General features: G+C 36.5%; 2 protein-coding genes across 8 annotated transcripts in view; one reads left to right on the forward strand and one right to left on the reverse strand.

Annotated features, from left to right (window-relative positions):
• Positions 1 to 1,005: 1,005 nt before the first annotated feature.
• CENPQ (centromere protein Q) lies at positions 1,006 to 18,669 on the reverse strand. Of its 7 annotated transcripts, none has more exons than XM_019457371.2 (9): positions 18,495 to 18,669; positions 12,841 to 12,974; positions 12,054 to 12,102; positions 10,880 to 11,006; positions 10,244 to 10,312; positions 8,288 to 8,417; positions 3,252 to 3,371; positions 3,042 to 3,116; positions 1,007 to 1,839 (listed from the first exon to the last, which is right to left on the reverse strand). In XM_019457371.2, exons 2-9 carry the CDS (start codon positions 12,940 to 12,942, stop codon positions 1,708 to 1,710), a joined length of 804 nt encoding a protein of 267 aa, XP_019312916.2. In that variant the 5' UTR covers positions 12,943 to 12,974; positions 18,495 to 18,669; the 3' UTR covers positions 1,007 to 1,707. The 7 variants fall into 7 exon arrangements, with proteins under 7 accessions (XP_019312920.2, XP_053760787.1, XP_019312916.2 ...); XM_019457373.2 differs by lacking the exon at positions 18,495 to 18,669 and adding an exon at positions 15,537 to 15,565; XM_019457374.2 differs by lacking the exon at positions 18,495 to 18,669 and adding an exon at positions 15,216 to 15,520.
• The window catches only part of MMUT (methylmalonyl-CoA mutase), a 35,677-nt gene continuing 26,668 nt past the window's right edge, over positions 18,247 to 27,255 (forward strand). The window contains exons 1-3 of the mRNA XM_019457367.2: positions 18,247 to 18,370; positions 22,117 to 22,541; positions 24,065 to 24,432. Coding sequence (XP_019312912.1) covers positions 22,157 to 22,541; positions 24,065 to 24,432 — 753 coding nt within the window. The 5' untranslated portion in view covers positions 18,247 to 18,370; positions 22,117 to 22,156. The remainder of the gene's footprint in view (positions 18,371 to 22,116; positions 22,542 to 24,064; positions 24,433 to 27,255) is intronic.

Raw genomic sequence — 27,255 nt, forward strand, 5'->3', positions numbered from 1 at the left:
GTGAAGAACTGATTACTCAGTAAAAATGGTGAATAAAAATTCCAGCAGACATGCAATAACCTTGAATGGATGCTCTGAGATAAATAGCAGACATTTAATTAACTCGTCTTTCCCATCAAAAGCTATTATAAACATAGTGATTAATGAGAAAGATCTGTAAGTTGGGGCTCTATTTGTCACTCTAAAAACAAAAGTTCCAAGTTTCCAAGTGAGGGGCTTTACAGATTTTGTATTACCTTGTACTTTTAGTTCCTTTGCCTGGCACTTAGCAGGCAGTCCCAAGTATAGCGAAATGTTTTCTTTAAACGCTGCACCGCAGGTTTCCTTTCTTGAAGACTTCCTCTAAGATCTATTAATGTTCTCCTTGACCATTATTTCCTAAAAGGATATTGCTTTTGACTCTTTCACTAAAGCTCCCTAGGGTTCCACATGACAGTGTGGTCTCCCTTACTGCAATGAGCTTTAGTTGGAACTTGTTTAACTAAGGTTGTGTTTCTGCCTGGAGGGTATCAACACAGTTATGGCACCTTCTACCTTAACTGACAAGATCGTCTAGGCTAGAAAGAAAATTAATGAGAAATTGCAGTTATTTTAAAAAAATTTTTTACTGTTTATTTATTTTCGACAAAGAGAAAAAAACAGAGCATGAGTGGGAAAGGGGCAGAGAGAGAGGGAGACACAGAATGTGAAGCAGGCTCCAGCCTCTGAACTGTCAGCACAGAGCCCTATGTGGGGCTCAAAGTCATGAGCTGTGAGATTATGACCTGAGCCAAAGTCGGACACTGAAACAACTAAGCCATCCAGGTGCCCCAAGAAATTACATTTATTTGTTATTTTATTTTACAAATAAATAAAAGCAAATCAGACAATATACTGTAGTGTACAGAAAAGACTTTTAATATATTCAAATGATAATTTACTCATATATATATATATACACACACATATATATACATATATATATACATATATATATATATACACACACATATATATATATATATACACACACACATATACTTATTACTACAATGAGAAAAGGTTTATAGAAAGGGTTTTTTGTTTGATTTTTCTTTTAAGGGATAAATGTGCTTAGGTTTCTTTTAGATAAAGTATGCTTTGATGACAGTGGAAAATATTCGATATCTAGTCAATAACCCAACCAAAGAAATATGGTCATGCTACCTCCAAAGGCAAAGACACCTGGCAAATCTTAATTATGCCACAAAAATCCAGGGAGTTATGTAAAAGAATTAAGGCATTTGGGGATTTCTCAAGTTCCAGATAACCACACAGAAAATGCAAGTCATGAGCTAAAGGATAATAATGCTAGCAAACAATTGTGTTTCTATGTACCAGCTACTACACACACCTTATATATGACAGTACCACATTTCCACTGCACTAGCCAATAAATGAGTTCAATTCAGTCACTGTAAATCATTAGATTGTGACTGTTCCTTGTTTCATGGCTTCAGGCAAATAACCAGAGATACAGCAACAGAAATGTGAGTTCCCAGTTTTGGCAACTACTCAAAACAGTTTTTAGGACATTAGATGCTAACAGATCTATAAGGCTAATTTTAAGTGTGCATTGGAAATACATCCTGAAGAAGACTCACCCTCTGCAATATCATCACAAGTAACAGTTTTATAAATTCATAGACATTAAATTAATATGGACCAGTCTAAAAAAAAAAAACCTCATTAAGAGGCATCCAGTCTCTTATAGGCTTCTTCAATGAAAGTTAACATATTTTTCATCTGGGATGAATTATGGAGAACATCCAAGTCCTTCAGAAGAGCATTATGGTTTGGAATTAACGTCAGAATTTCTTTCTGTGGGTATAACAGAATTAGTTTAAAATTAAAAAAAAAATTGAGATATAATTGACATAGAACATTAATTTCAGGTATACAGCACAATGATGTAGTATTTGTATATTCTGCAAAACGATCACCACAATGAGTCTAGTTAACAATTATCACCATACATAGCTACAAATTCTTCCTGTGATGTGAACTTCTAAGATTTACTCTCTTAGCAACTTTCAAATATACAGTACAGTATTATTGACTAGTTACTGTGTTCTACATTATATCCTCACATTGATTTCATAACTGGAAGTTTATACTTTTTGACCATATTCACCCATATAATTAGTTTTTAACCTTTTATTGTAAGAAATGTCAAATGTATGTTAGAGAAAATGGTACAAAGCCTCATATATCCATCATCCAAACTTCAGTACCCATCAACTTATTTCTGCTCTTTCAAATTTGTATTATTCTGTTTTCCCTCTGCCCATTTCCTCTCCTTTCACCCTAAATGGATTATACATAAGCCTATTTAAAATTGTTATTTTTTGAAGTTTATCTATTTTGAGAGAGAGAGAGGGAATGAGCATGAGTGGGGAGGGGCAGAGAAAGAGGGAGAGAAAGAGTCCCAAGCAGGCTCCGCCCTGACAGGGGGCTTGATCTCACAAATCATGAGATCATGACCCGAGCTGAAATCAAGAATTGGATACTTAACCGACTGAGTCACCCAGGTGCCCTATTATAAACATTTACACTATAATACCTACTGGGAACCTGTGAAGGCAGATACCAGCGTATAGTTGGCTACAAATAACACAGCACTATTTTATGAAGAGTTATAGGCCATTTTTAGAAGCATAAACTCAACTATTGGAATTTACTTCCCGAAATCTATCCTACACTTATGACCACACAAATATGTAAAGATGTATGTATAAGGGTGTACTGAGCAAATAATTGCAAATAGTCTTCATTTTAGTAATTCACAAATTATGGAATGGTATATTCATATAATGGGATGTTATAAAGCTATTGACAAGAATGAGACAGATCTACAAGACGCTCACAAAGAAAGATGTTCAAACCATTTTGTCAAATGATAAAAATAATGTTTACTAAAAACTTATGTATTTCATTTGTTTAAAAAAAAGAAAAGGATATTATGGTTTTATATATGCAATTCATAACTGGTGACATAGTTGATATGGTAAATTGGCATTTACCTGAAGTGTGGGAGCTTTGAGACTCTTCTGAGAAAGTTCTGGAAGACAGAGTACCCCACTATCTATCTGAAACATCTAAAGTTGAAAAAGAAAGCTACAGATTATTTCAAAAGGCTGATTTCTCTCTTCTTACATTCAAAAGTTGTCTTGGTGGAAAGTAAGCATTAAAACTTTTATCCACACTCTAGCAATACATTATTAAGCAATTACCTGTTTTACTTTCTCTTCCTCTTCTTCCACCTCACTTGTCAGAATTTGAATTTTGTTCTTTAGGCTGTGAATACTCCCAGTCATTGACTCTATGGTCTCTAGTATTTTATCTATTTCCTCCTGAGTCCGAAATAAAAAGTTAATATTTTAAACTGAATATATTATTAATTGAAACCCAAATAGGTATTGATATACATATACATATTTTAAAAAAATATCTCATACACTGAAACACTTTTGGAAGAAACCGGTATATTTCTTTTTTTTTCTTTCAAAAAGTAGACTTCCTAGAAACTAATTTACCAATATAATAATGCATTGTAAGGAAACTTAATTTCCCTGGAACAAGGAGATATATATACCCCATGTACAAGAGTATTTCCTCAAAAACTAGGCAAAACTGCTACAATCAGAGATCCTGGAAGATCCGTGCAAATGTGGCAGAGCCCCAGGACTGATGGCCTAAAAATCTGTGCTTTGCCTGTTCATCTCTATCCCCACCACACAAACCTGGCAATCACTCATCTTTCTATTCTCCAGTTTTCCCACTTCTGGAGCACTGTCATGTTATATAGTTGCAATAATACAGTATGTGTAGCCTTTTCAGTTTGGTTTCTTTTATAATATGCATTTAAGGTTCCTCCATGTCTCATTAGGGCTTAATAGCTCATTTCTTTTTAGTGGTGAATAACATTGTCTGATGTGCCACAGTTTATCCATTTGCCTACTGAAGGACATCTTGGACTTTTCCAACTTTTGGCAATTATGAATAAAAGCTACCACAAACACCCATATGCAATATACCAAGGAGCGTGACTGCTGGATTGTGTGGTAAGAGTAGGTTTCATTTTGTTTAAGACGCTGCCAAACCGTATTCCCAAGTGCTGTACCATTTAGCATTCCCACCAGCTAGAGTTCTGTTGCTCCACATCCTTGTCTGCATTTATTGTTTTCCATGTTCTAGATTCTGGTCATTATAATAAGTGCATATGAAGGAAGTCTCTTTTCATCTCTTGTTTTCCACTCCAATTTTTTTGGTTACTTCCAGTTTACTTGTACTAGAAACTAGAGAGTTTGCTTTCTAGCATTTGCTGGTCAAGTTTCACCTGTTCCTCAGCCCTGAATTTCCTGTGACTTGGCTTTTGGATTTTGAAGAGTGCTGTCCAATACCACTATATGTAAGGTGCATGTATTCCCTTCCTGCCATAACAAACACAAACTTGGTGGCTTAAAACAGAAATTTATTCTCTCACAGTTCTTGAAGGCAGATGTCCAAAGCAAGGTGTTGGCAGGGCAGATTCCAGATCCCTCTGGAATATCTAAGGGAGAATCCTCTCTTGGTTCTTCTGGCTTCTATGGCTACAGCACTCCAATTTCTGCATTTTTTTTTTTTTTTCCCACACAGACATTTCCTCCACGTCTCCGCATAAGGCCACTTTTGTCTCTTTACTAGACAACTGTCTTTGGATTGAGGGCCCACCCAAGATAATCCAGGATGATCTCGAGATCCTTAATTATATCTGGGAAGACTCTTTCCAAATAAGGTCACATTCGCAGGTTCCAGGGTTAGGACTTGGGCATCTCATTTTGGGGGCCACCATATGACCCAACCCAGAGGAAATGAATAACAGCACTGAATACAGAAAACAGTATTAATAGGACTACAAATTTCCATTGTAATTAAAAAATTATTTTGTTGCATTGCTTTGGTTATCTTCTTTGGGTATTCCTACCCTACCTATGCCATATCTTCTTTGCTGAGCTCATACATTTGTCACTTTTTCTCAATACCTTTAAAAATTTCCATGTTTCTTTTTGATTCTTAAAATTTTATCTTTATTTTGTTTATTGTAAGCATTATCTGTTGTGTTTAATTCTCCTTCTAATTTAGTCTGTACACCTGAAAGGTTTCTTTCTTTTACTTACTTTTAATTCTTCCCTGAATTCTGTAGCTGCAGTTTTTGGTATCTCTAATCCTGATTAATCATTTTTTCCATACCCTCTATAGTTTTTCTGAATTTCTTTGTTTGCTTGACAATTAGGTTAGTGTTCATCTGTTTTGTGAACACATGTTTTTGGTATGCTTTTGTTATCTGTGGATTATTTTTTGTCCTTATTTGTATATTTTCTTATGTTAACTTTGGTTGTGAAATTCTATGGTTCTGTTCTTAGGCAGAGATCCACAGAGATTAAAACACTAAGGCCCAGCAGATCTTTTACCACCTTCTCAGAGTCACTCCAAGACTTTGCTGACTGCCTTTTCCCTAGTATCATCACGGAGTGAGAGAGCTCAATGAACACACTGTTGTTGCATGAATACAACTTGTTACTCATTAGCTGATACAGGTTTTGGAAAGTCACCATCAAGAATAACTCTAGGCTACAGTGGGGAAAAGCAGCGGTTCTAAGACACACAGCGGAAAACTGATGGATACAGACAAAACCTACAAACTCCTAGTTCAAAGGCTCTATTATATCAATGAAGAACTCTTATACCAAAATGCCAACAGTGCTTCCATTGAGTAACTGAATATTAACCAAGCAAAACTAAGACTGTTATAATGTTGTGATATAAAAAATATGTATTTGGTCTTCATCCCTGGTTTCTGGCACAGAGCCTCTAAAATCCTTGTAATCTGCTGAGTGATTGGGGTGACAGTAGCATCTTTTCTATTCATAATAAGCCCCTTTCAACCTTACCTGAGTTTATGCTAATAATGAATGATTTAGAGAGGACAGAGTCTGGTTGCCAGAGCAACCCATCATGTCAGTACAGGGTTGGAACTTTTAGCCCCACTCCTCGATCTCCTGAGAAGGGGAAAGGGGCTGGAGATTCAGTTATGCTCACGTGATGAAGCTTCCATAAAAACTGTAAACACTGGGTTCAGAGAGCTTCTAGGTTAGCAAACACGTTGGGGTGCTGGGAGGGCAACACCCTTCCCCTATACCCTGCCCTATGTATCTCTTCCATTTAGCTGTTCTTGAATGTATCCTTTATAATGAACGGGTAATAGTAAGTAAAGTGACTTCCTGAATTCTGTAAGCTGTTCTAGCAAATTACTGAAAGTGAGGAGAGGGTCATGGCAATACCTGATTTGTACTTGGTTGGTCAGAAGTACAGGAGTGGATGGCAACTGTCATCTGAAGTGGGGGGCAGTCTTGTGATACTGAGCCCTTAACCTGTGGGGTCTGTACTAATTTCAGATAGTGTCAGAATTGAATGAAATTGTAGGACACCTAGTTGGTGTCTGCAGAGAACTGGAAAAGTGCTTCGTGGAAAACCCACGCATTTGGTGTCAGGGGTGCTGAGTACAGAGAAAACAGTTTTTTCCATTTAACTCTATTTACCCTTTTGGCATATGGAGGTCCAGTTTTTGCTGTAAAACAGAAATGCTTCTAAGTATTATAAAAATCACAGTATCATTTACTATGTTTGATCACTTTCAAGTGGTTTATGCAAATATTAAATGTTAAGATAACATTTGCCATCATTTACTTTAAAATCACCTTAAAAAAAAAAAAGTCAAACTCACAAAAAAGAGTAACAAAGTGGTTACCAGGGCCTGGGGGGATGGAGGAAATGGGGAGAGGTTAGTAAAGGGTACAAATTTTCAGCTATAAGATGAATGAGGTGTGACGACCTAGTGTGAAACAAGGTGATTATAACTGACAACACCATACTGTACACTTAAAATTTGCTGAGAGAACTTAAATGTTCTTACCACACACAAAATAAAAAAATCATGTGAGGTGATGATGTGTGAATTTACCAGGTGAGGGAATGAATGCTTTCACAAAGTGTACATATATCAAGTCACTACAATGTACGCTTCAAATATCTTAAGATTATAGGCCAAGAAAGCTGAAATTAAAAAAATAACCTGTATAAATGTCATCCAGGTACTCATTACATGGTGGAACTATATCAGTAGTGAAAATATACTCTTAAAAAGTAGTAACAGTGGGATAAAAACTTGGTTATCATCTCACACCACGAAGGAAGTGGAGTTTCTATTTAAAACGTATATAATTCATTAATTTATAATATATGTAAATTATATACATTTCATTAATTTATAATATATGTAAATTTGTTGCTCAGAATCAAATCCATCCAATGTTGATTGTATGGAAAAACCAGAATAAAATGTGAATTCTGAATTATTAGAAATCCTTGGACATGCACATTCCTTGCATAAACTACCACCCAAACTGTATTTTCTGAATTGCTAACAAAGACCTATGCGCCATTACCCACGAACTGCTCTGAAGTGGCTAAGGGATATAACGTCTAACTATTTAATAAGCCCCCTAAGTTTGCTTTTCTTAAATGTTCAAATATCGACTAATTAAAAGTCTGAAGTTAATCATGATACCCAATGTTATCTCCCATTACCTTCTACAAGAAAATGATCAAGAATCAGAATTTGAAGTTGGGCTAAGGTCTACATCATAACTTGAAGCAATATGTGTAAGTTTTAGCTAAAAGTATTGGATGTCTCCATTTTTCACATTTGTAAAATGAGATCACATGGCATAGACCTCTTTAAGTCATTTTTAGAATTAAGGGATATAACTATAAGTGCCTAGAGTAGTGCCTAGAACATAGAGAGCCCTCATTACATGTTAGCTATAATGATAATAAACAACAATAATAATGATGACCATGCTCTTCTTGTCAATAAGTACCATATACAGAATGGAAAAACTAATATGTTTTGAAATTCTATAGCATTTAGTGATGACCTCCTGTAATTTGATAATCCAAAATAGTAGTTCAGTTAAAGTCAGATAAAAAAACAGAATTGCTAATCATTAATATATTAGAAATACTTTTAACTTTAGAGGCCCAAAGTTTAGGCAAAGTTTCTGCTTTGACTAATAATAATAAAAATAATAATAATAATTTAATGAATTACTTGTTCTAATATCAGTATTCATTACTCAGAGAATATCATGATAATTAAAAAAATTTCTTGTTTTTTTCCCCTTTCTCCTAACTCTCTAATTACGGACTCCCTGTTCAAATATCATACCTGCAATAATGCCAGACCTTCTTCATTAGCTCTGTGCTCTGCCCTTTCCATTTTCAGTAGACTTGACACATTAGTTAAATCTTTCAGCTTTTTGGGAGGGACTTTAAGATTTTCACACAGTTGTAGCAATCTTAGGGATAAAATAAAAACATAATTATATTTACTTTTTTAGTACCATTATTTTTGGTTTTGTTCTGTTTGAAGTACTGTTGCCATCTCTTCTCTGACCTCATATTCCCAAGGGCTATAATATTCTTTTATTAACAGTGGCTAACATTAGCAGTGAGTCACCCATAAAAAGCCAAGACATCATCTTTAAACCTTTCAATTTATTAAGATTTATCTCAAATCATAGGGCACTTAAGCTGCTTCACAAAAGGAAAAAATTCTATTTTACATATTTAACAATTAATTGTATTATATACATTTATTTATACAATTTAATTTTTATACAATTTCATTTATACATATTTTAAAGTAAAACTTTCCTTGTATCTTCTGAAAGTGTTTCCTGGACTATTATAGCACATAATTCTATCGGTTATTGTGATTGTTGGATAAAAGATGGAACACTACTCTGTAAGTCATAATTATGACCCTGGATGCTATATTTCAGTTGTCTCAGACAATGTACCCAATGAAAAAGAACTTCTATATCAGTTACTCTAACAACGGCTTTGAAGATAAGTGAGTGCCATAGAGTTTAAGGCAAATAAAACATTAAGATTAAAGTGCTTTGTTCAGAGGCGCTTGGGTGGTTCAACTGGTTAAGTGTCTGACTTTGGCTCAGGTCATGATCTTGTGTTTCATGAGTTCGAGCCCAGTGTTACACTCTGTGCTGACAGCTCAGAGCCTGGAGCCTGCTCTGGATTCTGTGTCTACTTCTCTCTGACCCTCTCCCGCTATGTCTCTCTTTCTCTCAAAAATAAATAAACATTCAAAAAATAGAGTGCTTTGTCAAAAGTACTATCATCATAAATACTATTCAATATTAAAGTTAAGAAATCCTTTCTAGGGCGCCTGGGTGGCTCAGTCGGTTAAGCGGCCGACTTCGGCTCAGGTCATGATCTCGCGGTCCGTGAGTTCGAGCCCCGCGTCGGGCTCTGTGCTGACAGCTCAGAGCCTGGAGCCTGTTTCAGATTCTGTGTCTCCCTCTCTCTGACCCTCCCCCATTCATGTTCTGTCTCTCTCTGTCTCAAAAATAAATAAACATTAAAAAAAAAAAAAAATTTATAAAGAAATCCTTTCTAAATATATAAAGGAAAAAAATTAAAGAACAAATTAAAAACAAAAAGATAAAAAAACAAATTAAAAACAGAAAAAAATTAACAAAACAAGGCTAAGAAAGCCTCCTTCAAACCAGGTTGATTAGATCACCAATAGAAACTAACCTATTACTACCCTCACTTGTAGCAGGGAGCAATACAGCTTTCCTAGATTTGATTCTTGAATTCGAGGAAGAAATCAAGGAGGAAAATCTAAATTTGGTTGCTTTTACCTAGCAGCAGCATTTTGGCATTCTCCAAAACCCTACAACTTAAGATTTGTAGGGTTTTAACAAGAGTGGAAACCAAAACTCATCTTCCAAAAAATACCAGATAAGAACGGTAAACTGTTAACTTCGAATTGCTCAACATGAAGGGAGTTAAAATTGACAAAATATTTTTTCAAATCCCAATACAAAACAATGAACTGTAGAAGTAGGCATTTTGTGATTTTCAGACTCTTCTTAATAAATTCTCTTAACTTCAGAATTGCATGCAGCAGCAGTTTAGAATATACATTTCCAAATTGTTCATCTTCTTAAAACAATAGAAGCAAAAACAACAACAACAACGAAAACCCAGTATGAAAGAAAAACTTTATATCCCACAAATGTCTGTTCTGGTAACATAGGAACAGATCAGATTTTTACTAATTATGTTCTAACAATTTTCTATTGCATAACTATATTACCTTTTCTTTAGATAGTTAAGATGATACTGAACTTGTTCATGTTCTCTAATATTGTTACTCAAAATTGTTCTGGAAAAGAAAAAAGATATTGAATAAGTAGTAGTTTGAAATACAACTAATACAATGTTTACTTTTTTCTCTCTGATTTCTTTCATGTGTCTCTTACTAGCCAGGAAGAATCAATCACTTTTTATTTTATGTTAAATACATTTTAAGCAGAGATAGAATCAAAATTCTTTTTATTACATTTTATTATTGTAATTAATTTAGATGAGTTCAGTTTCTTGATGGCAGAATCCATCTTTATATCCCCTTTAGCATGATGGTAGCTTACATATAGTGCCAATTCAACTCAACTTCTTCCTAAATATCCCTAGTGAGGGAACAACTTTAAAGTTTACAAATAGCAAGTTATGCCACATAGGCTTTGTTTTTCTTTCTTTGATGGAATGATAAGCTTCTGAAATTAATAAAGACTTCTTGCTTAAGGCTAATAGCATCACAAGACATTACGTGTATCTTCTTCTGAAAGAGAAAAATACCCTACCACCATAAAACAAATAATGACAGTTAAAAGGATACCGTTTGTAGGAAACATTTGAGTACAAATCAGGAGTGAAAAAATTTCATACTTACATTATTACTGATTCCATCATAGCTTGTAAATGCTCTCTGCTCCTCTTTGAAAGAGGCTGCCAGGTTTTTCTCTTGTTGAATGCTACCTTTACCCGTTTTAGATTAGTATGCTCTGTTTGTCCTGTTACTGGTGAGAAAAGAGACTCTGGTCAATCTCAAAGTTTTATGTTTTTACTTAGGAAGAGTTTCAAGTATAAATTTACTTTAAAAAGCTAATAGAATTACAAGAACCAAAATATTATAAAACTGCAGGAATCGTTTAACTTCTTTTTTATTGCACAGCCATAATATGTCAAGTGTCAAATATGAATATGCTGTCTATTATTATGTTAGCTAAAATATTAGTAGCTGACATTGCAGATGCAAACCCAAGACAATTCTAAATGAAGAACCAGGCTACACTTATTAGGATTCAATATAAAAGTCTGGTTCCCAGAAATGATATAAATTAAAGAGCTTCATTGAGAAGACTAGAAAGCTATTTCTACCAAATGTTGAATGGCAACTGGAACAAAATATTCAGGGTCTCCTAGGTTGTTGATGTTGTTCTACTTATAAGGGATAAACAAAGGAGATATGCTACTGGCTCCTCTGAAGATTAGTTCTGGAGAGAAGGGAGATAAAATAATTATAATTAGAAGTATGCAAAACATTACAAAAGAAAAAGTTCTATGTACTATGTGCACTACAGTAATATAAAACCAGAGGACCTAGCTTGGTCTTGGTGAGAAGACGGAGGGAATTCCTCAAAGAAGTGATGCTTAAGTAAAGATGACTGCTCCAAACTAATTTACTCCAAACAAAATTGGACAGTAGCTCCAAACTAATCTATACAATGGTGGTAGGACAGAAGCATATCTGTTTTAAGGAGAAATCAGTAGAGAAATCATGTGTCTCCATGTCACAAATCAGTAATAATTCAGACTATGGGACACCGGTTTTTTCTAGTTCCTATCAATTTAGAATCCTACACAATATTTTGCTAGAGGTGGTAAGTAAAATTTCAGTTGAAGAAAATAACTAACAAGTACTACTTATTCTTGCAAAAATGAGAATGCAGCTGTTTATCACTATCTTTTCCAGAACTCATAAACAAGATGCTGAGAATTTTTTCATGAATACAGATAGTATTGAGACCGACAGACAAGTTAAATAAGCTAGAGAAAATAAATACCTTCAGAAGGCAGATGCTTTGGATTTTTATTTTTTGCTGTGTTTCTAACCTAAAGGAAAAAACACATGCACACATAATTAAGCATCAGGTAAAAAGATAGCGTTTTTGATATATATTTGTCATGTACGTCGAAGAGTATCCATATATCTTCCGACAAGATGGAAAAAAGTAGATTGCCACTTCTGCAGAACAAGAGTGTGTATTTATCACAGGCAGCAGATATACTAAAGCATTTCCTGGACAATGGTGATAATGTACAGCAGAATTCCATACAATGTCAAAGAATGTTTTAAAGAAATTGTTAGTCATTTTGCCTGTGAAATAGTGTTATATACTTCACCTACAAAAAAACATAGGGAAAAATACATTTTTAAAATTATTTTATAATAAAGATTTTGGAAGAGAGGGGCACAATGATGGTAGACAGAATCTAATTTCTCCCAAAGTAATTTTTCTCTATGATTATAAATATATCTTCTCCTAACTCACAGATTTTCCTTTTAACATAGAATCTCTATACACTTTATTCCTAGTCTTCACATTTAAACCTTAGCAATGCCCCATTACCCCTTCCTGCAAATAATTCTCTGATCAATATCTTTGGAAATTGAAATACATAATTTTCATCTGAGAACTTTTACAAATCATATTGCAACAGCTCCCACATAATATGAATTACTACAATTTGTAGTAAAACTGCCCTTTAGTCTTCACATATTCCTTCACATAGAACAGATGATACTTTCAATCACAAAGTTCTAAATGATAAACTCAGTATTTTCATTACCTTTCTCTCTGGTAACTCCACTTCTTCATCATCAGTTTTTCGTTTTGGGTTTTTTTTAAACTGTTGAGATCTTTTCTTGGAAGCCCCTGCTTTGTTAGACATCTTGATTAAACAGAACAATCATAACAAAAAGTCTGGAAAGATAAAAGGACACAGAAAAGCTTAAGCCTACATAACAAATTTTGTTAAAAAGAGCTACCTATACATGTTCCAAATTTGCTTTAAAAAAATCGTAATGGGGGCGCCTGGGTGGCGCAGTCGGTTAAGCGTCCGACTTCAGCCAGGTCACGATCTCGCGGTCTGTGAGTTCGAGCCCCGCGTCAGGCTCTGGGCTGATGGCTCGGAGCCTGGAGCCTGTTTCCGATTCTGTGTCTCCCTCTCTCTCTGCCCCTCCCCCGTTCATGCTATGTCTCTCTCTGTCCCAAAAATAAATAAAAAACGTTGAAAAAAAAAAATTAAAAAAAAAAATCGTAATGAAAGTTTTGGGACAGTATTGTTTTTAGAACATTTAAACATATTTCAAAACAAACATCAGTTATTATTAAAGTAAGTGTGTCTAATTCAATTTCATTCTTAAAAATATCTTCCATTTTTATGGCTTTACAAAATTATGTGAAAATGCTTTTGCATTTCTTACTTTATACTTCCTCAATACAGTAACATTATCTCCATGTTTAGATCCAAGAAAATGGAAATATAAGGTATTAAATTGTCTTACTCTAGTCACAGATATTCTCCATTCTCCTTATGAAAGGAGATAATCTTTAGGATCATATTATGAATCTATGTTGTGGAAATTCAGGTGGAAAATTCACTCATAAGGATTTAAGCTCTAACTCTGCCTGGGCTATTTGCCTTTTAAAAAAGCACAGAAGTATACTGATTACCCTGTCCTCCCACAAATTACAAACAGGCACAGAAGTGGATGAAGATGTCAATGACAACATTTAGAATGACTCCTTTTCCCTATCTACTAACTAGTAAGTCACCAAACTTTTCACTGTTAAAAGGAACAGAGGAATAGGATGTTTATTCTTGCATTAGACCATAAGGAGTAGGCAGCATAGAAGTTAGGTACAGTATACATGGAGGGGTGTGTGAATGTGTTTGCAGACATACCTGGGAGATATTGCAGGTTCTGTTCTAGACCACTGCAATAAAATGAATATTGCAATAAAGTGAGTCAAATGAAGTTTTTGGTTTCATTTGGATGTAAAAGTTATGTTTACATTATACTGTAGTCTAGTAAGTGTGCAATAACATTATGTCTAAAAAAACAACCAATGTACATACCTTAATTAAAACATACTTTATGGCTGAAAAATGCTAACCATCATCTGAACATTCAGCAAGTCAATCACTGATCACCAAAACAAATATCATGATAGTGGAAAAGTTTGAAATATTCCAAGAATTCCCAAAATGTAACAGAGACAGGAAGTGAGCAAATGTTGTTGGAAAAATGGAGTCAAAAGACTTGCTGATGCAGGATTGCCAAACCTTCAATCTGTAAAGAACACAGTATCTGTGAAGTATGATAAAATGTGTGATAAAATGAGGTATACATATATGTGTGTGTATACATTACATATATATGTTTTCTAGGCATATACAGTTAGATATGTATCAGTCACCATTTAAAATTTTAGAGTTTATTATTTTTTTTTATTTATTTTTTTTTTTAAATTTTTTTTTTTTTCTTTTTTCAACGTTTTTTTTATTTATTTGTGGGACAGAGAGAGACAGAGCATGAACGGGGGAGGGACAGAGAGAGAGGGAGACACAGAATCGGAAACAGGCTCCAGGCTCTGAGCCATCAGCCCAGAGCCTGACGCGGGGCTCGAACTCACGGACCGTGAGATCGTGACCTGGCTGAAGTCGGACGCTTAACCGACTGCGCCACCCAGGCGCCCCTAAAATTTTAGAGTTTAAATATACACGCAGATTGAGAGATAATAAAGGAGGTACTTCGGATAAATCTATTTCTTCAAATTTTAAAAGGTGGAGTTTCAAGCTTTTTTTCAGTAAGATTAACACAAATAGTGAGACATAATTAATTGAACAATCACCAACTACACTTGAGGACTACTTGTAAAATCGTTGACAAAAAGCCGTGGAAGTTAAAATACACTTTACCCTGCTCTTGAACAATGTGGTGATTTACACCTAGTCTCTCGTGTTATATTCCTGAGATGCCCGATTTTCTCAACTTGTCATCCATGCCCTTATACTTCCCCTACTTAAAAAAGCCAAACCACGTGAGAGTTTCACTTGTGGACCTCTCCTGGAAGGCTGCCATATATACAGCAGTACAGGTTGTTCACTGAAGAGTATCTGGGCGAGGGAGCAAGAGAGGGCTGGAATTTAGTACTCACTTCATCCGATAGGTCAAAAATGGTGCAAATTCCTTCTCACTCCAATTATTGAGAGATGGAGTCTATGTTCCCTTATCTTAAATCCTGGCATTCTACTGTTTGAACAATAGAATACGGTGGAAATGATTCTGTACCAGTTTCCTGGCCGAAACATGGAAAGAATAGCAGCTTCAACTTCATCATGTTTAGGATATTTGGTCTAGGAACCCAGCTACCATGCTATAAGGAAGGCTAACATGGGGAGGAACTGAAGCCCCAGGCAAAATCCCCAGCTGAACTCCCAACAAGCAGCCAGCACCAACTTGCCAGCCTGGCATGTACCTGAGCCAATCAATATGCCGCAGCTGATCCTGTATGGAAAAGATATGAGTCAGTCCTACCAAGTTGTTTCTGATCCCAAATTCTGGAACAAAATAAATTATTTTCTCAAGTTAAAAAAAAAAAAAAAAAAAAAAAACCTTCCCCAATACCTAGCATACCACACCCAAACTCTTTACCATGCCATTTACAGTCCTGAACAATCTAGCCCTGCCTAGCTCCATATTTTTCTCCCACTACTCCTTGTAAGACTCTCTCTCTCTAGTACATTTGAGGATTTCCTGAACACACTTTGAGTATGCATGCACTATGCCCTCTACCTGAGCTGCTCGCTTGCCTCCGTCCACCCTCCCAGAGCATGAACCACCTGTTTTCCATGCCTCCTAACCACACCACTCCACTCTAAAAGTCTGTGGGCTCTTATGGTCTCTAACTTTCAGCTGGCACTTATGTATAGTTTGGTTCTGTTTATCAATTTTTCTTGATATTCTTTATTCAAGAACATACAATTTACTGCTACTCCAAATTTAACTCACAAACTGTGACAGTCCTTTTAAATATAGAAACTGATAGTATCCCTTTAGAAACTTTTATTGCAATTTGGCAACAATTTTATGTATGCTGAACTTGATTATAAAATAATTGGCTGTTTTTTCTTTTTAAATGTCATTTTCCCAGTAATTTATTAAAAACAAACAAACAAACACCACTTTCTTTTTTAGAGACGTTTTAGGTTCACAGCAAAATTAAGCAGCAAGTATGTAGAGTACCCATATACCCTCTGTAACCACTCACTACCCCCAGCCTCTTCCACTACCAACATCCCACACCCGAGTGGTACATTTGCTACAATTCATGAACTTCCACTGATATATCATATCACCCAAAGTTTACTAGCATTCATTCTTGGTGTTATATACTCTACGGGTTTGACTAGTAATTAATTTTGGGTTGTACTGTACAAAAGAATCAGTTGTGACAGATTAAAAGTAAATAAATAAATAAAGTTGGTCTTTGACTACTGGCAAGAGGAGATGCACCATTTTCATCGATACCTATTTGAGGCACTAAACCATAGCGCGAAAAGTTTCTCAACCTCCGCACTATCAACATTTTGGATGGGGTAACTGTTGTGGGGGATGCATTGTAAGATGTTTAGCAGCAGTTATGGTCTCTAGTTGCAAGCACCCTTTCTTTGCAGCCCCTCAAGTTGTGACAACTAAAACTGTCCCCTGGTGGGAATGGACATCAGATTGAGAACCACTGCCAAGAGCAAGTCAGGGATAAGGATAAATGGCCTAGTTCCCAATCTTGACTCTGCCATTTAACTAGCTGTACAATTTTAGGCAAGTAAAGTTGTTCAATTTCCCCACTGGTAAAATGGGTTAAGGTTAAAAAGCACCAACATTAAAGGTTTTTGTGAAGCTAAAATTTTGTACAGAATACGTAAAATGCGTAGAACATAGTAAGAATTCAATAAAGAACTGTCATAATTTTCTATCACTTTTGGGCTAATTGTAAAGGAACTAGAATAGAAATTTTAATATAAATGTAAAAGGAATATAAATTTTGCCGTTTTAGATCCACAGGAAACCACAGCCTAGCGGTAGTGGGTAGGGACAGATATGAAAACAATTGCTATATAAAATTACATACCATGTGAAAAAGCTAGAAAAGACAAATAAGTGAATGACTCGAATTGATGTGTGTGGGAGTGGGGGAAGAATGCTACATGCTATGCAGAAAAAAAAAAAAAGTAACATGTGAATTACATTTTGAAATATTTAGCCAGAAGGACCAGGAATGAAGTATTTGAGAGAAAACAGCAAAAGCCTGATGGCAGAACAGTTTAAAAGAAACTGGTCTGTTCAGGGACAGGGAAAAATGCAGCGATATTTTAATGTGTATGGGAGTAATGGACAGAAATAAGACTGGAACGGTGGTTTGCGGCCAGACACTATACTGCAGTAAAGAATTTACCCTTACTCTGTAGGAAACAGGGAGGCCTCCTACGCTGTCCTGTTTTCCTTATCGGTTTGCTGAAATTCGTGGAAACCAACTCTCTCAGTCTAGGGCTCTATATAGGCACAAAGGGCGAGCGCCAAGTCTCGCACAACACAAAAATACTCTATGTTTACCTCCTGACAAATGCCTCGGGATAGCAACGCTGCCGACCGAAGTTACCTTAGTGCCCAAAGATACTAATCTCTACAGCTGCACTTCGCCCCAAGATGCGCCGCAGGATATTATGGAAAACGAACGAGGAGGAGGATGAATTGGGGAAAGGAGGAACTGAGGAGCCAGGCGTGGCTTCACTCCGGCCTCGCAAGTCAAACAGTTCAATCCTTGGCCCCAAAAGTGATTTCCCTCTCACTGGAAAATCATCTCACGCTCCCGAAATACAAGCCGCGGAGACTGCCATAATCGCACTGGCCACAAAACTCATTCCGCAAGCTGGACGCACCCGCCGATAAAAAGCGTTCATTACTCACCAAAGGTGCCTACTGAATGCTCCAGGAGGCCAAGCTCTGAGCAATTGGCGCCAAAACTGTTGAGAATCAACAAGGCCCGGAAGTGGGCGGGTAGAAACCGGAAACCCGGGAGTAGAGAGGCGAGCATTCTAGCCCCCCCCCTAACGTCATCAGAGGCGCGCCCACGAGAGCGCGACGAGATTGGCTGCAGGGAGGGCGGTGTCCGCCTACACCCCCTGACTCCTCCAGCTGACTTTTGCGCAAGCTCCGTGAGGGGCTCAGCTGTGTGGATCTTTGACTTCTAGGGCTGGGTGGTCCGAAGCCCAGCCGCCGTCTCTCACAGCCGAGGTCTGAGACAGGCAGGCCGTGAGTAAGACTGTGTATTTAGGGATGTCACCTTTCACTGCCCTCCATTCTTCTGACTCCTCTCTCCCCATTTATCCTTGTCCTCTGAGCCTGTCCTTTTTCTCCTCCCGACTTCCTTATTTACTTTCCCACTGTGACGGCATCCCGCTCTCCCCTATCTTCTTGGGTTTAAAATCTCGACCGACTTCTCTTCAGCGTGATCAGTGGGAATTCGGAGGTACTTCCGGAAAGAAGGTGTTAGTTCGCCTCGGGGGCCATGTCGCCATCTTCCCCCGGGTACCCCAAAACCCCGAGATGCCGCTAGGCAGAGGGCGCTTGCAAGATTGCAGAGGGGTGCGCGGGCGCCACAGCTGTCTCTCTTCTAGGCTGCAGCTCTTGTTACTGTGAGGTTGTTTGTAAAAGGTGGAGGACTGAAAGTGACTTTGTGTATACTTGTGGAGTTAAGGGTAAGAGGAGAAATAGGAAAGAGAGGTCTAAATTAGCATAAAATTATAGTTTACTAACTTGTTCTGTTTTATCTTGAAAGAGCAATCTTTGAGACGCTGGAAACCTTGGATAGTGTGTGTATGTGTGTAAAGTTTTAAATCACTTGATGATTTTCTCCCATCATTTTCTAATATTTAATGATATACTTATGCTAATATTAAATACAATTTGCATGCTGTGTCTTGTCATCTCCAACCCAAATTGGTTGAACATTGATTGAAGGTGGTTAGCCTTTCCTAAAGTATTAATGTGGAACCACATATTAACAGAACTTGAGAGTTATTTGATTCAGAACGGTAGGTATTTTACCCATATTTTGGGAGGGTCAGTAGGGATGGGCTTCATCATTACTCTTTAACATATTGTAATCATCAGTAACTTATATTTGTTTTACATGTTTTTTCTTTGGATCCTTGAAGCCTCTTTATGGCGAGAAAAGGTCAGAAGTCCTGTTGCCATCAGTAGTAGTTGTGATGTCTGTTTCCAGCCTTTGATTTTCTGGAATTTGCCATGTGATTTTCTGGAAGTCACTAAATAGAGGGCCCTTTCCTATCATTTGTCCAGGTTTGGAGAACCAGTATTTTAGGCAAATGAGTGTGATATATTTTGTCTACAATCTCATATCAGGCAGTTTTCAAATTACCTTTTATGTCATTGCTGTAATGTTTCAGTTATAAATTATTTCTCTCACCTATTTTTAAGCTAGTACATGTAGTTTATGCTTGCATTATGCTTGCAAGAAGATGGATGACAAGGACCCCATGGATATAATAGAGTAAAAATCATAGTAGCTTTAAAAGAATAAAGGGAATTGTTTTGTTGTATTTCTTTTTACATTTTGTTCTGTGTACTTTGTACCCAGTTGAACATACTGCATTTACAATGTTTTATCCTGATTCTTTCACTTAATACTTTTTTTTAAAAGATTTTTTTTAACGTTTATTTATTTTTGAGAGACAGAACGTGAGTGGGGGAGGAGCAGAGAGAGAGGGAGACGCAGAATCCAAAGCAGGCTCCATCCAGACTCTGAGCTGTCAGCACAGAACCCCATGCAGGGCTCGAACTCATGAACCGTGAGATCATGACCTGAGCCAAGTCAGATGCTTAACCAACTGAGCCACCCAGGCACCCCTCACTTAATACTTTTTGAGCCTGTCTCCTTTTTAAAGAAACTGCATAACATTTTAAATTTGACTTATGTATAATAGTATATTACGTATATATAAGTGCATATAATTGTACAATTTGATGAATTTCCACAAACCGAATACATCTATATAATCAGCATTCAGAGCAAGACCATCACCCCAAAGCACCTCTTTTGTTCGCTTTCTGCACTAGCTGCCATGAGTAACCACTCTTCTGACTTCTGACATTAAAAATTGGTTTTGTCCATTTTTTTTTTTTTCTTCAACGTTTTTTATTTATTTTTGGGACAGAGAGAGACAGAGCATGAACGGGGGAGGGGCAGAGAGAGAGGGAGACACAGAATCGGAAACAGGCTCCAGGCTCCGAGCCATCAGCCCAGAGCCTGACGCGGGGCTCAAACTCACGGACCGCAAGATCGTGACCTGGCTGAAGTCGGACGCTTAACCGACTGTGCCACCCAGGCACCCCGTTTTTCTAAATATATTTTAATAGCTATGTAAAATTCTATCACTTGTATATACTATTATTCACTTATTCCTACATTGTTAGACATTGAAGATGTTTCTAAATTTTCTTTATTACAAATAAAACTATAGGAAACATGCATTTTTATATGGTAACTTTCCTAGGAGTGTTGTTCCTCAGTGGAATGGCATAATCAGTCCTGACACTTTTTGTGCATATTGCCAATTTGCTTTCCAAAGTAATTAAAGCAGTTTATATTCCCACCAGTGGTTTCTCTTTTGTTTCACAACCCTCTAACAAATGTTGAGTATTCTTATTTTCCTTTAAGGTTCATTAAATTGATAGGTAAGAGATGGTATAGAAAATAGAGTTTTAAGTTCACTTTACTTGTTACTTTATACATTATAGAGCATGATGAATATATTAATAACATTTGCATCCCCAAACCTTTTAAAATACTAGGCTCTATATGTTGAAGCTGTATGACTCTAGCAAGTATTTACGTAATTCAGATGAACAGTGGAATTTTGATCCAATTTCTTTACTCATTTATTTCTCTGGATCTTAATTTCTATGTGTAAAATGGTGAAATCAGACTTAGTCACTTAGTGTAAGACTGTGCTAGTTATTAGGAATATACAGCTCTAATGTTGGGTCAGTTAATAAATTGGCAGAGAAATATGTATATATGTGTATAATTTTATACACCTTAATATATTTTATATAAAAGTTAAAAACAGTATTTTAATATGTTGTAGTGTGGGAGATGACAGATGTCTAAAGAGAGAAACAGTGCTGTGGTATGGAATACTGAAGAGGTCATTTAGTCCAGCATGTGAGTTCAGGGAAAACCTTTGAATATATTATTTAAATGCTAGGACTTTGAAACCTAGTGCTGCCTAGGTTTAAATGCTGGCTCTTCTGTGTCTCAGTTTTCTCATCTGTAAAATGGGGATAACATTAGTACCTATCTTGGTGGTGTTGTGAGGATGAAAATTGCTACTCTGTGTAAAGCCCTTGTAGCAGTGCCTGGCATGTAGAAAGCCCTGCGTATTGGAGATGATGCCTTAGCCAGATTAGCCAAAGAAGAACATTCTAGGTAGATGGAAGAGCAAGAGCAAATCACGGAACTTTGATACAAGCAGGGAGCTATAGGTTATCCAGTATTTCTGGAACAGTGATGAGTCTGAGAAGTAAGCAGTGATCAGGGCATAGAGACCTTGAATGCCTATTTCTCTTGTTCTCCACTATTATCTCCAGCACCCAACACAATGAGTGTCATAAAGTAGATGTGAAAAATGTTTTCAATGAAGAAATCAGGAGGCTGTATGTTATCCTCTAAATAATGCAGAACCTTTGAAAAATCCCAAGTGAAGTGTGACATGACCATATTTGCATTGGTGTCAGTGTGTAGAATGGATTAGAGACCCTAAGACTGGCCAGTAAAACCAGCTAACAAAGTATTGAGTTAGAAGACTAGAACAATGATAGTAATTGTGGAGAAAAGGATCCAACGTTACAAATTATCAGGTATAGGAAGCAGGAAAGAAGAGATGAAGTCATACTAAAATGCCTTTTTTTCCCTTCTCACCAATAGTTCCCATTTGGCTTTTGTAAACACATATATACTGTACTTCTTTTTCTAGGCCAGTTCGTGTTCCTTTTAGGTGTTTTCCATGCTCCATCATGTTGAGGGCTAAGACTTGGCTTCTTTTGCTTTCACCTCATCACCTGAAGCAGCTCAAAGAGTCATCAGGATCCAGGCTTATATGGCGGAGACTTCTGCACCAGCAACAACCCCTTCATCCAGAATGGGCTGCCCTGGCCAAAAAGCAGTTGAAAGGCAAAAACCCAGAAGACCTGATATGGCATACTCCAGAGGGGATCTCCATAAAACCCTTATATTCTAGCAGGGATACCAATGACTTACCTGAAGAACTTCCAGGAGTGAAGCCATTCACACGTGGACCGTATCCCACCATGTACACCTTTAGGCCCTGGACCATCCGCCAGTACGCTGGTTTTAGTACTGTGGAAGAAAGCAATAAGTTCTATAAAGACAATATTAAGGGTGAGATTTTTATGCAAAACATTATATTTATAATCAACCATACATTTCCTGTTCCTGGCTTCTTTTGAAGGGAGACTGGTTGATCTCTGTAAAAATGATAGTCACTTTATAATTTTGTGGTTAAGACTATACTCTGAGAAATATGAATGTTTTTCAACTTCCGTGGTCAAAAAAATGAGTGATCCAGAATAGGGTGCTAAATTCTTGAATGCCAATAGCAGTTACATACATGTTACATAAAAAGGAATTAGTTAAACTCATATGACATGAGAGACATTGGCTTTTTCTTTGAGAAGCTTTTTTAAAATTAAAGTTTATTTCTTTTTATTTTAAATTTATTTTTATTTTTTTAGAAATAGAATGTGTGTGAGCAAGGGAGGGGCAGAGAAAGGGGAAGAGAGAATCCCAAGCAGGCCTCACGCTCACTGCTAGTGCAGAGCCCAATGTGGGGCTTGAACTCACAACCCATGAGAATGTGACCTGAGCCCAAATCAACAGTCAAATGCCCAATGAACTGAACCACCCAGGCATCCCTCTTTGAGTTTTTACTTAACGTTGTTAGGATAGGAATTAAAGAGGACATGGTTTAAGTGGTTTAAAGAAAGTAATAAACAAATGATAATGTACAAATATATTTAGTGCAATCTGGCACTTAGGTCTCTAAAAATCATATTAACTACTATTTCTTTCTGATCTATATTAAAATTATATTGTTTGCTAAATTTGAGGATCTGTACATTTATATTGCAGATGGAGGATCTCATATTTAGTGTAAACTATTTTTATTTTTTTGCATGGTGTTTATAATTCTGTTTTCCAGAATATTTGAATAGCCAAGACATCTTGTTATGACCATATTAAACACAAGAATAAAAATAAGTGAGCATACAAATACCAAGTTATGTTAACTATTTGTGAACAGCCAGATCTTTTCATGAATCTTAGAAAGTATTTTTACTGAGGGGCGCCTGGGTGACTCAGTTGGTTAAGCGTCCAACTCTGATTTCGGCTCAAGTCATGATCTCAGATTGTTGAGGTTGAGCCCTGAATCTGGCTCTGTGGTCACAGCTCAGAGTCTGTCTGGGATTCTCTCTCTCTCTGCCCTTACTCTGCTCATGTGCACATGTGCTCTCTCTCTAAAAACAAATAAATAAACTTAAAAAAATATTTTTTTACCTAAAATTGTTAAGGGCAAAATAGGTAAAGGGGATTAAGATATACAAAGTTGAAGTTATTAAAAAAAACAAGGTTAAAAAAATCCTCAAATAGACATAAGATAGTGAGATGTTTTGTTCTTTTTGTTCTGGAACCCAGTTTGTACATTTTGCCATATGGGAAAACAGTTTAGGAGATGAAGTGTCTTTATTTAAATTTGTTTTGACATGTATAAGCATAAAAATAATGTTTGTTATAAAAGTATCCTATGATGAGCTGAATCGACACCGTTAGTAGTGTTAACATAAATCAGTTTACTTTGATGCCAGACTCTTTAATTCTACATTGTTTTTCCTTTGTGTGTTTAGCTGGTCAGCAGGGATTATCAGTTGCCTTTGATCTGGCGACACATCGTGGATATGATTCAGATAATCCTCGAGTTCGTGGTGATGTTGGAATGGCTGGTGTTGCTATTGACACTGTGGAAGATACCAAAATTCTTTTTGATGGAATTCCTTTAGAAAAAATGTCAGTTTCCATGACCATGAATGGAGCAGTTATTCCAGTTCTTGCGACTTTTATAGTAACTGGAGAAGAACAAGGTGTACCTAAAGAGAAACTCACTGGTACAATCCAAAATGATATACTAAAGGAGTTTATGGTCAGAAATACTTATATTTTTCCTCCAGAACCATCCATGAAAATTATTGCTGACATCTTCCAATATACAGCAAAGGTATTTTCTGCTTCTTGTGGGTTTTGCTTTCCTTCTTTAGATGCAGGAATTTTTATAAAATATCATAACCTAATTTGAATTTGATAAGTGAGTCTGAATAATAGCATAAAGTCAGAGTGTGGGTTTTATGTTTATGTGTGTTGCTAGTTCGTATTTTTTTGCTTTCAATGTACTCCTAGTGTGTTGTTACCTATAGGAATCTTGGCATTAGACATTTACTGTATTTTACTTATTTTTAAATTTGTATCCTCTGATAATTGTTAGAATCAGGGAGGGCTCATAATTTATACTTTGTTTCTTGCCAGAGTTCAGATTCAGTTTTGAAGTGCACACTTGTGTCTGACAGTTGGAGATCAAAATATCAGCTGTATTTCTATTAGAAACTAGATTAGAAGATGTCATTTATACCTGCATCCACAATGTGGTCCCTGATATTTCACTCCTGTATTAGGTTTATCTTCCCCAATCAGAGTGGTGGAAAAAGAAGGTTCTTACAGTGTTCCTATCTTAGCAACAATCCCTCCACTGGGAAACATAAAACTTCATTTTCCTCCGAGTAACTAATATGTATTTTTCCTCATCATTTATACTCTGCTTCTTGCTGACAATGCTCTCCGTTTCTTTACCTACCTTAAAGTTAGACTATTATTTCATGGCAAAAGGCCAGTCTCTCCTCTACCATGAAACCTTTTTTTAAAAAATCTCTTTTATTTCTTGTAATTGCTATTACCTCAGAACTCTTGCAAGCATTGCCTACTCTTCTCATTTGATATTCAGCTTTTACACTTTGCAGTTTTATGTCTTTTCATAGATCTCATTTGTCCCTGTGAACTATATTGTATAGAATTGTATATTTTTATCTCCCTTTTCAATTTCAAGACCATATGTGCAGGATTACATTTATTTTTTATTTTTATTTTTTCAGTTTTCCCAAAACTTTTTATTTTGAATACTTTGAACCTTACAGAAAAGTTAGAAGAATGGTTTTGTGTGTGTGTTTTTTATGTATTTATTATTTATTTAATATAATTTATTGTCAAGTTAGCTAACAAACAGTGTATACAGTGTGCTCTTGGTTTCGGGGGTAGATTCCCATGATTCATCGCTTACATATAACACCCAGTGCTCATCCCAACAAATGGCATCCTCAATGTCCATCCCATTTTCCCCTCCCCTCCTCCCCCCATCAACCCTCAGTTTGTTCTCTGTATTTAAGAGTCTCTTATGGGTTCACCTCCCTCTCTGTTTGAAACTATCGTTTCCCCTTCCCTTCCTCTATGGTCTGTTGTTTCTCAAGTTCTACATATGAGTGAAAACATATGATATCTGTCTTTCTCTGACTGACTTATATGACAAACACACGTACAAAGATAGCAGTAGCTTTAACAAACAGGAGTCGATTCTCTTTCATATGAAAGAAGTTGGAAAGTAGGTTATCAAGAGCTTGGTTGTAGGGTTGCTCCGCAGTCATTAGGGTTCCTTTTACCTTGTGCTACCTTACGGTTGAGGAAGTAGGTGGGCTGGATGTGTTTGGCATGGGGAGAGGGGCAGCTCCTCTGATTTAAGGTGAATTTCCAGAAGGAACAAATGAAAGTTCCACTATCTCAATGGACACACACAGTAGTGAGAGGAGATTGGAAGTACAGTTCTTGCACATCGGCACTCTGCATTTACGGTTCAGGTATTACGGGAAGAGAGGGGAGAATTGAATAGTTGGTAGCAGGTTGCTTAGTTTGTGCTATTATGTACTTGGGCATTTCCCCTTTTGGAAGGTCCTAATGTCATCTGCAAGTTCAAAATTGTTTTATATAATCCTTCACGTAAGTGTAAAAGTTCTGGTTTCACATACTGATCAAATAATGTTACATTGAAGTACTTTGTAAACTGTAAACTTTTCTATTTTTAAAAAATTTTAATTGTAGAAAAATACACAATGTAAAATTTACCATCTTCACTCTTTTGAAGTGTACAGTTCAGTGGCATTAAGTATATTCACACTGTTGTGCAACCATCACCACCATCCATTTCCAAAACTCTTTTCGTCTCGCAAACCTGAAACTCTGTGCCTGTTAAATAATAACTCCCCATCCTCCTCTCCCTCCAGCTCCTGGAAACTGTCGTTCCACTTTCTATCTCTGTGAATTTGACTACTCTAGGTACCTCATATAAGTGGAATGATAAAGTATTTGTCTTTTTGTGACTGGCTTACTTCACTTAGCATAATGTCTTCAAGACTCATCCATGTTGTACCATGTATCAGAATTAACCTCCTTTTTAAGGCTGAATAATATTCTAATATTCCAATATTTCTATTATTTTTAAAGAAATTCTGCTACTAAAATCTCTTTGTAGAGAGGCACCTGCTTCTGTCGTTGCTTCTTATTTATAAGCTCTAAATGCACTCAAATTGTCTCTCAATTCCATGTAATTCAGTTCCCTTACTGTTTTTGCAATGGAACATTTTTCAAGACCTTTTGGTTAATTATAAGTATTAAAAAATGTAAATTACAGATAGTCCATAGCATACATTAGCAACAGCAAGTAACATTTTTTGAATGCTTCCTCCGTACTGGAATAATACTAAGTGGTTTAGGTGAGTCATTTCATTTAATCCTACAGCAACTCCATGAGGAAGTACCTCTATTTTATATTTTAAGAAACCAGGGAATAACTAGGTTGAGAATCTTGCCTGTAGCCTTATGACTAGTTAACTGACACTAGCCATCAACTAGACTTTGAGTACTTTGACTCTAGAGCCCATGTTCTTAACTACCATACTCAGTTTCTGTGATTTAGCTTTTATTATTTTATTTGGCCAATTCT

This window comes from Panthera pardus, unplaced genomic scaffold (genome assembly GCF_024362965.1).
Source record: "Panthera pardus isolate Hobbes unplaced genomic scaffold, ASM2436296v1 HiC_scaffold_17, whole genome shotgun sequence".
In the NCBI taxonomy this organism is placed as follows: Eukaryota; Metazoa; Chordata; class Mammalia; order Carnivora; family Felidae; genus Panthera; species Panthera pardus.